The sequence below is a fragment of the Aquarana catesbeiana genome, linkage group LG11 (assembly GCF_042186555.1).
Source record: "Aquarana catesbeiana isolate 2022-GZ linkage group LG11, ASM4218655v1, whole genome shotgun sequence".
Classification (NCBI taxonomy): Eukaryota; Metazoa; Chordata; class Amphibia; order Anura; family Ranidae; genus Aquarana; species Aquarana catesbeiana.
Genome location: NC_133334.1, coordinates 104,296,798 through 104,309,674, shown reverse-complemented (window position 1 = coordinate 104,309,674; position 12,877 = coordinate 104,296,798). Strand labels below are relative to the sequence as shown.

At 41.6% G+C, this 12,877-nt stretch overlaps 2 protein-coding genes across 2 annotated transcripts in view; both read right to left on the bottom strand.

Annotated features, from left to right (window-relative positions):
* The window catches only part of CD151 (CD151 molecule (Raph blood group)), an 82,602-nt gene that overhangs the window by 52,605 nt on the left and 17,120 nt on the right, over positions 1–12,877 (bottom strand). The window lies entirely within an intron of this gene.
* RPLP2 (ribosomal protein lateral stalk subunit P2) overlaps positions 6,071–12,877 on the bottom strand; it is a 483,637-nt gene continuing 476,830 nt past the window's right edge. The window contains exon 5 of the mRNA XM_073604828.1: positions 6,071–6,096. Within this exon, the coding sequence (XP_073460929.1) occupies positions 6,086–6,096 (11 nt within the window). The 3' untranslated portion in view covers positions 6,071–6,085. The remainder of the gene's footprint in view (positions 6,097–12,877) is intronic.

Genomic DNA, 12,877 nt, shown 5'->3' with positions numbered 1-12,877 from the left:
TCATTGAAAAATACTACAAGGCATTCTATGAATGGTGCCATTGCAAAGCGAGTGACCCTCTAGGTCGTGCAGAGGGGAAGCCATTCGGCACAGGGCCTGGATGATTACCCTTATCACTTGCAAGTCCATGTTTAGTGCTTCTTTATTTTCAAAAATGATAAAATTTCTTACATTGGCCTTGGGCATAATTCTGCCACCAAACATAATCTGCCATAAATTCTAGCCTTGTAAGCTAAACAAATGTAGCATTTATTGTTAAGACTGGGCTACAGAGTTGCTGATTCAATCCTGGCATAATACCACAAGCACCATGCGTGTGGATTTAGTAACCAGTTTCCTCAAATTCTCATTGTTAAGTGACATGCCTCTTTCTACATCACATATTGATAACTGGCAACCAACTTAATATATGACTACTGTTTGCAGCTATTTTTCGTTTAATTAGAAAAATTGGTAATATACATCAGCAAGTGCGAAAGTAAATGCAAGACATGTTATAAAAGGAGAATTACTGCTTGAGCATAGTTGTGAATCAATCCTTACAGAACCACAAATCTATTTCATCTGCATAACAGAACATAGTTGACACAGTCAACATCTCACTTTCTGAAATTATATATATATATATATATATATATATACACATACACACACACACACACACACACACACACACATACATATATATACACACACACATACCTCACATATATATATATATATATATATATATATATATATATATATATATATATATATATATATATATATATATATATATATATATATATATATATATATATATATATATATATATATATATATATATATATATATATATGAGAGAGAGAGAATATCTATCTATATATCAGGACAGTGTGTTCACTGTTTCAAGCATTTTTTTTTCTTTTTTAGCTCACTGCAACCACACTGGAGATTGTTAGTAGGAATGGAACCTCTAATCTGTGTAGTCCCCCCACCCCCCCAAACTTTGCGAGAAACCTAGCAGATCTGGCTGCTAATGAATTATATCTATCTCAGATTATAGAAAATCCTGAGTGGGTTGTTTGATGTTAGCCCAGCTGCAATGTCACATGGAGAGTATTTTCAGGTCTCTGATGGACTTGTTGCCTGAAGTTACACTTTAGAAGTTTGGGATTAGCACAGATGTTGGACAGAGATTGTCAGAGCTGCCCTCAATTTGTACACAAACTGGGTACATTCCTCTGGCTCAGACTTTAAAAGGGATCAGATCTTCCCCCACCAGACTCTCTCAGTGGTAGACCAATGTAGGAAGAAAAGATATTAAAAATGGATTACTGTGCAGGAAAAGCCTCCCTCTCAAAATAGTTCTTCCATAACAAAAACAAAAGCATAAATCACCTCCTTTTTACATCCCTATTTTCTTTTACACAGCTTAGGTATCCCAGAATGATATCTTTTTCGTTATTAAACAAGCGGGTTAAGCAAAAAAAAAAAAAAAAATATTCACCCATCCACACACCATATGGAAATCCTCCCCGATGTATTCTTGCAGTGGGGAGACTTCCCCACTGTCACAATACAATGATTAGCGCCACCAGCTACAGCCAGCAATGCTGATTGAGTGGGGAAAATCTCAAGGGGTGATTGTATTTAAGTTGATCGGTACACATTCTAGTATGCCTTATGGCACACATGAACATGCTTAGCATTAGGGCAGCCCATTAATTATGAATGGGCTGAAAACATAACACAATAAATGATTAAACATGCATATTCTTTTTGTAACAATGCAGCACATCACAACACGTGCTGTGCTCTACACTGTACAATGTATTTGGGTGCTATTCACAATGGATGGCATTGCAGCACACCGCACCTAGACCAGGAGTGTTGGTATGCGTTGCGGCAAAGCAGATTCACACGTGCATTTTAGGACGTGTCACCACAATGCACAAGTATGAATGGGCTCTAAAGTGTATGTTAACTCCAACAGTAAATTCCTTTTATTTGCTTTCTTTTGATCTGTTAAAATTTCCCATTGATGGAATTTTATTAAAGAAGAAGAATTCCAGCTATGGATATTTTATATAAAAGTTACATTGTCCAGCTTGAGGCGGGGCGGCGACATCACACACCCCATCTCATCCAATCTGCATTCATTCAGAAAAAATGCAAAGCATTCTCTAAATAGTACCAGTGCCAAGTGGCCAACCTCCTGTGTTCAGGCCCAGAAACAAGTCACTGGAGTAGTGGTGTTTACTTCTTTGTTTTCCAGGGGCAGCGGCCAGCTACGGCATATGCATAGTTACATTGGTCCAACTTGGACCAATGTAACTATGTCTAAAACCTCTATACCTAGTCATGCCCAGGAGCAGCTGTTGATCGCGATCCATTGCAACATCTTCCATCCAACCGGTTTCTCTACATATGCCATTACCATGTTGATTCCCATCTTGAACATTTGCCATAAATCTACATATAATTATATGAATCTATAGTGGATTGGCTGCAGTTTTTATAAACCTCATGTGGCTATGAGGCGCTATCAGTATACTTTTTGTTTGCTGGAAATACTGTCCGATTACTGCAGCAGAAATACAGAAAGTACAGCAGAACTCTACTAAATTCTATTTGGTCTGTTCTACAACATCAAGTATTTTTATGAAAATGCTAACTTGGTTTTAAGCGAAAACAAACGGATAAGAATGTTTGGGGCAGCTGTCATAGGCCGACTGAGAAAAAGAAACTGATCTTTAAAAGGACCGAGCCTCTTTTTGAGATTTGTTGTTTACAAGTTAAAAACAGGTTTTTTGCTAGAAAATTACTTAGAACCCCCAAACATTAGGCTACTTTCACACTGAGGCATGCGGGTGCTGGCGGTACAGCGGCGCTAAATATAGCGGCTTTACCGTCATTTTAGCGCCGCGGTTTCAACCCCCCGCTAGCGTCCGAAAAAGGGTTAAAACCGCCCGTAAAGCACCGCTGCCCCACTGTTTTCAATGGGAAGGGGCGCTTTAGGAGCAGTAAATACACCGCTCCTACAGCGCTCCAAAGATGTGGCTTGCAGGACTGGAGTGCATTGGGCGGCTCTTTCGGGGCGCTTTGCAGGCGCTATTTTTAGCACTTTAGTGCCTGCAAAGCGCCTCAGTGTGAAAGGAGCCTTATACACTTTTTTTTTTTCTAACACCCTAGAGAATAAAATGGCAGTTGTTGCAATACTTTCTGTCACACTGAATTTGCGCAGCAGTCTTACAAGCGCACTTTTTTTTGGAAAAAATACACCTTGTTTTAATAAAAAAAAAAAAAAAAAACACAGTAAAGTTAGCACAATTTTTTCATATATATTGTAAAAGATAATGTTACGCCGAGTAAATTGATACCCAACATGTCACACTTCAAAATTGCACCAGCTTGTGGAATGGTGACAAACTTTTACCCTTATTCTCCATAGGCGATGTTTATAAAATTCTGCAGGTTGCATGTTTCGAGTTACAGAGGAGGTCTAGGGCTAGAATTATTGCTCTCGCTCTACCAATTCGCTGCAATACCTCACATGTGTGGTTTGAATGCAGTTTTCACATGCGGGCGCTACTCACGTATTCATGTTCGCTTCTGCCTGCGAGCTTGGCGCGCATTTAAAAAAGAAAAAAAAAAATTCTTCTTTATTTTACCTTCTTTTTACACTGTTCTAAAAAAAAAAAAAAATTGTGTCACTTTTATTCCTGTTACAAGGAATGTAAACATCCCTTGTAATAGAAAAAAGCATGACAGGACCTCTTAAATATGAGATCTGGGGTCAAAAAGACCTCAGATCTCATATTTACACTAAAATGCAAGTTTAAAAAATAAATAAAAATGTCCCTTTAAGAGCTATGGGCGGAAGTGAAATTTTGACATCGCTTCTGCCCTACAATGGTATGGAAGACGGGTGCCCCCCCCTCACGTGAGAAGATCCAATTGCCTCTGCTGCTGCCGATGGCTCCGGTAAGCGTCAGAGGGCACCGGAGGGCAGCGGGGGCGGGGGGGGGGCCCTCTCCCGCCGCTAATAGCAGAAACCAGACCGTCGGCCGAAAAAAAGGATACTGGGGTTATGGCAGCTAGCTGCTGCCATAACAATGATATTCCTCTTCAAAGTTAGGACATATATCGGCATGCGGCGGGCCGGAAGTGGTTAAAGAGGACCCTTTACCCCTATGCAATCTTAAAAACTGATATGCTTTTTTTTTTTTACTTTTTTACTTTTGTCCCACTCCTAATAAAGATTGTGGCATGGTACCTCGTGTACAGTGCAGGATCACATCAGGACAATGCTAGATTTGTTGGGTGGGCGAGTATATTATTTAAGCTCAACCCAGCAGACAAGGTAAGAAGGGGTTAGGAGGAACATTAGTTCTGGGGGGCGATGTACACTGGTTGCTGTGGGAAACAACAAATCTTTTTAAGATGTCTACTTATTTATGAAGATCGGACAGTGCTTCAGCATTCATTATCATTGCATATACTTCAGATGAAGAAGCTCTGTGTACAAAGACACAATGGTGTGAGAATTCACCAACATGGAAGAAGAATAAAGAGATGGAAAGGAAGACAAACCTACCACAATGACAAAGAAAAAAGGGACTGGAAGTGATAAATGGGTGAAAAACGCTCACAAATCTCCAGAATGGAGGCAGAAGGCAGCTGGAATCATGTTGTGTAAGAAAATGCTGGCTGGAAACCAAAATGGGAAAAGATGAGAAATTGTGGAAGGCTATAAAAAACATAATATGGTCTTTGTATTGTGCTGACATACCCACCACCATGACAGAGAAAGTAGGTGCAGGTATGGGCCTGTCTGTGCCTCGCTGTTCTTCATCTGAGCAGAAACATTCATACGGCATACATCTGTTATATAATTCAGCTCAAGTCCACAGTAGGATGGGAAAGACACACTGGCTCAGGCCCCATGTACACAGGACGCTGTTAAACACGCGTCCAGAGGCAGCTGGACACTTTTTTTCATTTGCCCCTGAACTCATTCAATGTTATCCTATGCGTCCATGTACACAGTCTTGTTTTTTTTGAGTTTTTAGGCAGTTGCGTTTAACCTCGTTTTTTCAGAAGCAAAAAAATGGGTTCAGGCGCAAAAGCTTTCCACGTTTCAGACACCAAACACGGCTAATCGCCGGTACCACGTTTAGCCACGTTTGCGTTTATAAGGGTTTTAAAAAGGAACCCTATTTTTTGGGCCAGAAAACACAGAAATATGATGGTAAACTGCAGCAGAGAATGACATTTTGCGACCCGAATTTGGGGCCCCGTATCTCGGGGCCACTTGGTGCTAGAACCACAAATTTGGTGTGCAAACCCAGTGGAACTAGCACTACAACATATCCAAAGTTGGGGTTCCTAGCACCAAGTGGCCCCGAGATATGGGGCCCCAAATTCAGGTCGCAAAATGTTATGCTCTGCAATATGTTCAATATGGGATCCATTTCCAAAGGAAAAAAAAAAAAAAAAAAAGAGAAGAGAGAGGCAAATGCAAGTATACAACTGCTCTCCCTGCTGCTCACTCTGATCAAAATAGCAGAAATAGTTAAAATTTATCATGCTTTCTGAGCTTGGGGAAGGTCTTTGTTATCTTAACTAAACGCTTCTAGAATGCGGTTTAACGCGGCATGCAAACACGGCAAAACGGGCGTTTCTAAAACGCCGGTTTCAGCTTTTAAAAACATGTGTTCAGCAGAGTTTGCACCGGCGTCTCGTGATCATAAAGCCCTAGAAATCAAATATTTTGTAACATTTGGATTACTTTTTCTCAGGTTTGAAAAAAGAAAGCATTTAATGCTTGTGTTGCAATTACATACATACATCCACTCTAGTGGCTGACAACACTGATCAGGGCCAACATTTAAATATCAACAAAGTGTAGCCAGCAGTGGCGGCACCACCGATTGCGCACTATTGATGTTAACATCTCTCCCTGAAGGAGTCATTCATGCGGTAGCTGTGCACGCACAAAATGTCAGATTCATTTGAATGATTGAAGGCCATGGATATTCTGTGTATGCACTGCTTTTGCACAAATGATTCAGGGGGAAGATACAAACATCAATAGTGTTCAATCAGCAGTGCTGCTGGCTATATATTATTGACTTTACAGACTGGCTTTTACCATGCTCCAAAGGAGGTCCAACGTATAAAACAGGTTGCACATATGGGAGATCGCTCATTAACTACTTCACATCCAGGCCAATTCTGACATTTCTCTCATACATGTAAGACATAAATCGCATAGTTAAAAACTGTCCTAAACCCACTGTCTCTGCATCCGCCACTCTCGCCTACCTAAAAAGAGCTTGTAAAAGGCAGAAACTACACACAGGAAGATATGAGGTTAATTATTGAGGGTGTTGTAGGGACTGGTAGAGGTTGGGACTATATGTAGAACCGGCGGATACAGCTGCAACCGATTACAAGCTTAACACAGAACAAGGGAGAGATGATATGTGGACTGAATTAAAAACTCACATGCTAGAGAGATTTTTAAACCAAAATCTTAATTGCCCACCGCCATAGCATGCAAACAAAAGTCAGGAGAATCAGTTTTTGAATTTTGGAAAAGATTCAATGATGTGTGGACACAGGAAGCCGGTTTGGGTATTCAGCCAGACATGGATCCATTATTCATCCAGACTTTCCTGAGTAATCTCAAACCTCATGATTACTGAATGGTCAACTCTTCCTAGAACTGACTTTGGCAAAGCACTTTCACAGAAAGATGCAGCAGGTTGTTTTGATATACCAAAGCCATCACCTGTCTCCACACAACATTTCCAAGGAAATATGAAGGGAAACTTTAGAGGAAGAGGTAGAGGCAGGTTTAGAGGCAGAAATGGAGGAGGGATGAGTCGCCCTAGGAACAATGGATGTTTCAACTGCGGTACCGAGGATCACTGGGTGAGTCAGTGTCCTCACCCCACCTCTCCTCAGACTCCTGACTCTAGCTCTGCCCCCTAACCAGACACAACAACCACAGACATCCACCCAACAAGGTCCAACATTTCCAATCAAATGGGGAAATCAACAACAATGATGGGGCCCGGAGGGTAGTGTCCCAGCTTTTCCTTTTGTCTCAAATGATTTCACTGACTGTCCAATGGTTGTTATTTTAGTAAATGGGAGACCCCTTCCCTATCTCGTCGATAGCAGGGCCACTAGGAGTACCATTTGTGAAGATCATTTCAAAGGCAAAATGGGAACCAGTAGAACCCTCTTTGGGAATTCATGGGATACTGACAAAAACATAAAGGACCCCACCACTACCAATAGAAGATGATGAAGGTTACACCATATGCAAACACTCTTTTAGGATAATACCAAGGTGCCCTGTAAATTTGATGGAAAGAGACTTGTTTGGGCCACTAGGAATCACAATTAGAATCAACTCAGAAGGAGGTCTAGACATTTCCTCAGATAAAATCACTATAGTAGCATGTAAACCAGGTTTGTTGATGCTGTCACAACAAAGCAGCGAAGAAGATTTTGAGGATATAGACCCCCAGGTCTGGTCTACATCAGATCTGGATGTAGGACTTATTTCATGCACACCATACAAGGCCACTCTCAAAGAAGGTGCATTTCCTATCACAAACAATATCCACTCTCTAAGGAAAAGATGGATGGCATAGTGCCAATGGTGAAAAGTTTCTGCAGGATGGGGTCCTGGAAGAGATTATTTCTCCATATAACACACCTGTTAACCCTGTAAAGAAGCCGGATGACTCCTTCAGGTTTGTTCAGGACTTGAGGGCCATAAATGACCTCATAGTCCCAATAGCACCCATTGTACCTGATGTTCCATCACTCCTGTCCTCCACTCCAGCAACAGCCAAATGTTTTACTGTGATTGATTTAAAGAATGCTTTTTTTCTCCGTCCCTGTAGACGAGGAGACACGGCCACTCTTTTCTTTTACTGTGTCGATTGACCAACACAATCGCCAGTTTACCTGGTGTAGAATGCCCCAGGGTTACATAGACTCACCTGTGGTCTAATCTATAGTACTCCAAGCCACCCTCAGGCCTTGGACTGCCCCTCATGGTTCTGTACTGTTGCAATATGTTGATGATCTTTTGATTTGTAGTTCTTCAGAGGAGGACTGCTGAGCTGATAGCCTATCCTTACTGAAATGGTTACATGTATGTGGTCACAAAGTGTCTAAGAAAAAATTACAATGATGTAAAACAGGAGGTTGAGTACCTAGGGTTTGTGCTGTCTCCGGGAGTTAGGAAAGTCAGTCACAAAAGAGCTGCCGCTCTTGTGGGTCTGCCCCGCCCACTTACCAAGAAGGACATGCTTACCTTTCTTGGAATGATTGGTTACTGCCGCCAATGGATACCTGACTGTTCTTTCTATGACAATATACTGAGACAAGCAACCCTCTCTGAAATGTCTGATATTGTAAAATGGTCTGATGAAATGTTAAATGCTTTTGCAATGTTGAAATGTGCAATGGTTACCAGCCCGAGCCTCGGCCTACCTGAAAATGGCAAAATGTTTTACTTGTTTGCCAGGGAAAATTGCAGAACCATGGCGGGAGTACTGGCCCAGGAACATGGTGGGAGACTACGCCTTGTAGCTTTTTTCTCAAAGGTGGTTCCAGTACAGGTGCAGGGCATGCCCGCGTGTCTCAGAGCATTGGCTTCTTGTGCAATGGTTGTAGAGATGGCAATACCTTTTACCTTGGGTCATGACACCACCTTACATACTACACACAATGTCAACACACTCCTCAAAACTTTACACACTCAAAATATGTCAGCACAACGATTGAGTGGGTATGAAGTCATCCTGTCCAATCCAAACCTGAAAATAAAAAGTTCAAACAAACTCTGGCCCAGCTCCAATTTTGAATGCCTTATTAGGTCTTAAAAGGAGAACAGGATGACTTACCACCACCTCATGACTGTACACAATCAATACATCAGGACACTTCACCTAGAGCAGATATGCTTTCAGTACCAATCCCTACTGCACAAACAGTTTTTGTTGATGGCTCTTACAGCAGACAAAGTGATAATGTCTATCATGCGGGATATGCTGTGGTCCAACTGCCAGATACTGTCCTTGAGGCCAATCAAATACCCTCAGTCTGCACAAGTTGCTGAATTGATAGCAGTAACCCGTACATGCCAGCATGCCAGCTTTTGCAGGAAGAGGTAAACATTTACACCGATTCCAAATATGCTCATAGTGTGGTCTGGGACCATGGTGTAATATGGCTTCGCAGAGGATATGTGGGAGCAGATGGAAAGCGCATCTCACATTCTGACTTGGTCACAGCATTACTGGATGCAATTCAGTTGCCTTCAAAACTAGACATGATGCACTGTAAGGCACATACAGGCCAAATGACTCATATAGCCAAAAGGGAATGCATTAGCTGATAGAAAAATCGCCAAAGAAGCTGCATCTACACAAAAGGCAAACATTCAAATGTCCATGCTGACACCTCAGCCATGTTCCTTGAAAGAGACACATTGGCTCACGGAACTGCAGGCTTTTGCCACCCCTGATGATATTGCGCAATGGAACTGTGATAGAATAGTGCAAAAGGATCCTAAAACAGGATTAATCTGCCAGGAGGGGAGACCATGTATTCCTGTTCATTGCACAATACCATAGATTGGGTCACAGGGGCTGGCAGGCCACATGTGAACTCCTAGATGCAGTTTTTTTTTTTTTTTTCAAATATATATTTTATTAGTTTTCAATAGAAAAGAGAGGGGCAGAGCCCACAACATATCACAGTTGTATATAACAAAAGGGGGTCGCAGCCTCCCAACATTGCATTATAATAGTACATGTAATACATCAAGTCATGTAGCATGATTATATCTTTAAATATATATATGGGTATCTTTGTTTCTCTGAGTTAGAGTCCCAGTATGATGAGTATAAATACCCTAGTCAGGAGGCAGCTACCAGAGAAGAGAAAAAAAGAGATAGGAGAGAAAGTAATAGATAGGGGGGGAAAAGTAGTAAGAAGAAGAAACAGGAAGGGGGGGGTAAGAAAAGGGGGGGGGGGGGGGTTATAGGTGTTCAGATACGTGAATCCCTGTGTACGATAATTATTGTAGGTTTTTGATCAGTATGAAAGGGTAGCGTTTTTCCGATAGGTTTCCTGTCTATCTTGAGCTGTCATTATCAAGTCTTCCATTTTATTTATGTCTTCTACTTTTCTCAACCACATTGCTGTGGTTGGTGGGGATTGCTGTTTCCACAACATGGGAATACAGGATTTGGCTGCATTTGTTAAGTGTCTCAGTAGAGATTTCTTATAGGTTTTGATTGGTATGGAAGAAATGTGGAGTAGAAAAAAGGCCGGGTCATTCGGGATTTGAAAGTCAGTGAATTTTTGGGAAATGGTACGAACTGCAGTCCAGAAAGTTGTCAACATAGGACATGACCAAAACATGTGTAGAAGCGTTCCCTCTTCCTGGTGACAACGCCAGCAATACTTTGAAGTATCAGGAAAAATGATATGTAATCGACTTGGTGTTAGGTACCACCTTGTCAGGATCTTATAATTCGTCTCTTGGACTTTAGTGCATATTGAGGACTTAAGGGAGAGACTAATCGTGTTTTGTTTCTGGACTGTTGTAAACGTGCGTTGGAGGTCTGTTTCCCATTTCATAATGCAAGGTAATCTGGGTGGCTGGGGTGTTCAATAGGCTGTACATCTTGGATAGGGTCTGCGGCAATGGCTCTGTGTCTTTACAAAATTTTTCAAACGTGGTCAAAGGCCTGGTGTAACTTTGAGGGTTTTGGAAGGTCTGGAGAAAATGGTGAATTCGTGCTGCATCCCAAAACAGAAGTTTAAAACTGACCTACTGGGTCCATTAATTCTGAGATGGAGGGCCATTTATTTTGTTGCACAAATTGTGACGCTAAAACACAATTGGATCTTCTCAAGGTCTGAAATTGCGAAGGAGAGTTCAGGAAAGCTTGGGGTTACCTAGAATCGGGGTTAAAGGTGATGTTTTGGTAGTTAGAGAGGTGTGTAAGGTAGCTTGAATGCACTGTCTTATAGTGTTTCCGATGATAGGATGGGATGGGATTTCAATTCTGCAGGGAGAGAGTCACTACACCATATCGCAGATCGTAGAGGTATAATGGTTTGGTGTTGTTCTATTTGTGGCCACAACTTAGAGTCCCTTTGATGGCACCAATCAAGAACCCTACCTAGGTGAGTAGCTTGATAGTACTTCCTTACGTCTGGTAGTGCTAGGCCGCCATAAAGTTTTGGTGTGGATAGTTGAGATCTTGGGATCCGAGGCCTTTTATGAGCCCAAACAAAACGGGTGAAAAGGGCTTGTACTCGTTTGAAATATATGGGAGGTATCTTGATCGGTAGGGCCTGGAAGAGGTATAAAAATTTTGGGAGTATACTCATTTTGAGTAAATTGCACCTCCCAAACCATGAGTGTAACCCTTTATTCCAATTTTCTAGCAATATCCTGGTCTTAGCTAGGAGGAGGGGGAAGTTGCTCTCATAGATGTGAGATAGATCTGGTGGTATTTTCGTGCCTAAATAAGTCAGGGATGCAGATTTTTTTCATTGCAGGACTACCTAATCTAGTCAAAGCTTTTATACGAAAATGTGTCACTTAGGAACAATCCAACAAACCCAAAGGAATTAAAACATGAACATCTTGGAGTACCCAACACCGTCTACCCATTTACAGATAGACTTTACACATATGCCCAAAGAAGGAAAGAAACAATACCTTTTGGTCATAGTGGTTATGATGCCACGATGGCCAGAAAGAAGACAGGATAAGGAAAGCTACGGGTGGGAATTTTGGCAAATGGAGAAAAGTTCTTCCAGCTGTTTTAGCTGAAATCAGAATGACCCCTCACAGTGTGACGGGTTATTCACCCTTTAAGGTACTCATGGGTAGGCCATTCCCCACACCATGGGCTAGTCAACCTTTGATGGTGGAGGAAGGGGATTTGAAACAGATACAGGAGGAATATGTAAAAAAACTGGATTGAAACTCTTGATATTGTTGAAAGAAGAGTCGCTCGCACTTCTCCTCAGCTACCAACCCACCCGTTCCAGGTCGGTGATCAAGTTGTGGTCCAGAGGCTTCAGAAGGGTCGAAAGCCACAAGAGGTTCCATTCAGGCCATTGACCAAAGTGGTAGCCGTCACCAGGACCGCCATCCTTACAGAGGAAAGTCCTACCTGGATCCATGCCAGCAGAATAAAGAAGGTTGATCTAAACCCAGGAATTGAAGAAAGGCTGAAAAGAGGTGAAGCAGGCGTTTTAAGTCCTCAAAAGACAAGCATAGAAATAAAGGACAGTGATGTCACTCATTTCACCACAGACTTCTGGGAAGGCCTTTTGCCTTCTGGTGATGCTTCTACTTCTGATCTTTGTCCCAGTGCGGATAATAAAAACTAACTGTATCTATCATCCTGATGATTTAGGAGCCTTGAAACTCATATGTGGTAAAAGCGAAGTACACACCAACCATACTGACTTTCACCCCAGAGATCACAGTAAAAGAGAGGTCTCTAATGAATTAATTGATTAAAAAAAAAAAAAAGGGTTTTTCTGGAAAAATGTTACTGTTAAAATTTAAATATGCTTATGCTAGAAAGTCAGGATATGAAAAATGCTGGATTTGTACTAAGTTACACCCAGAAACTGCTAAGATCCCACTTTTAGCTGTCTCTCTAAACCTCAAGTCATTATTGAAAAATACTCTAGTCTTAAGTATGTCTCAGAAGGATACCGCAATCAGAGTATTATGTTTTACACTTTAGGAATGACACATGAACCCGAGTGGTGTGTTCAGTTAGGCAATACATCCAAAGGAATAGGTATGTGCTCCAAGTCAGTA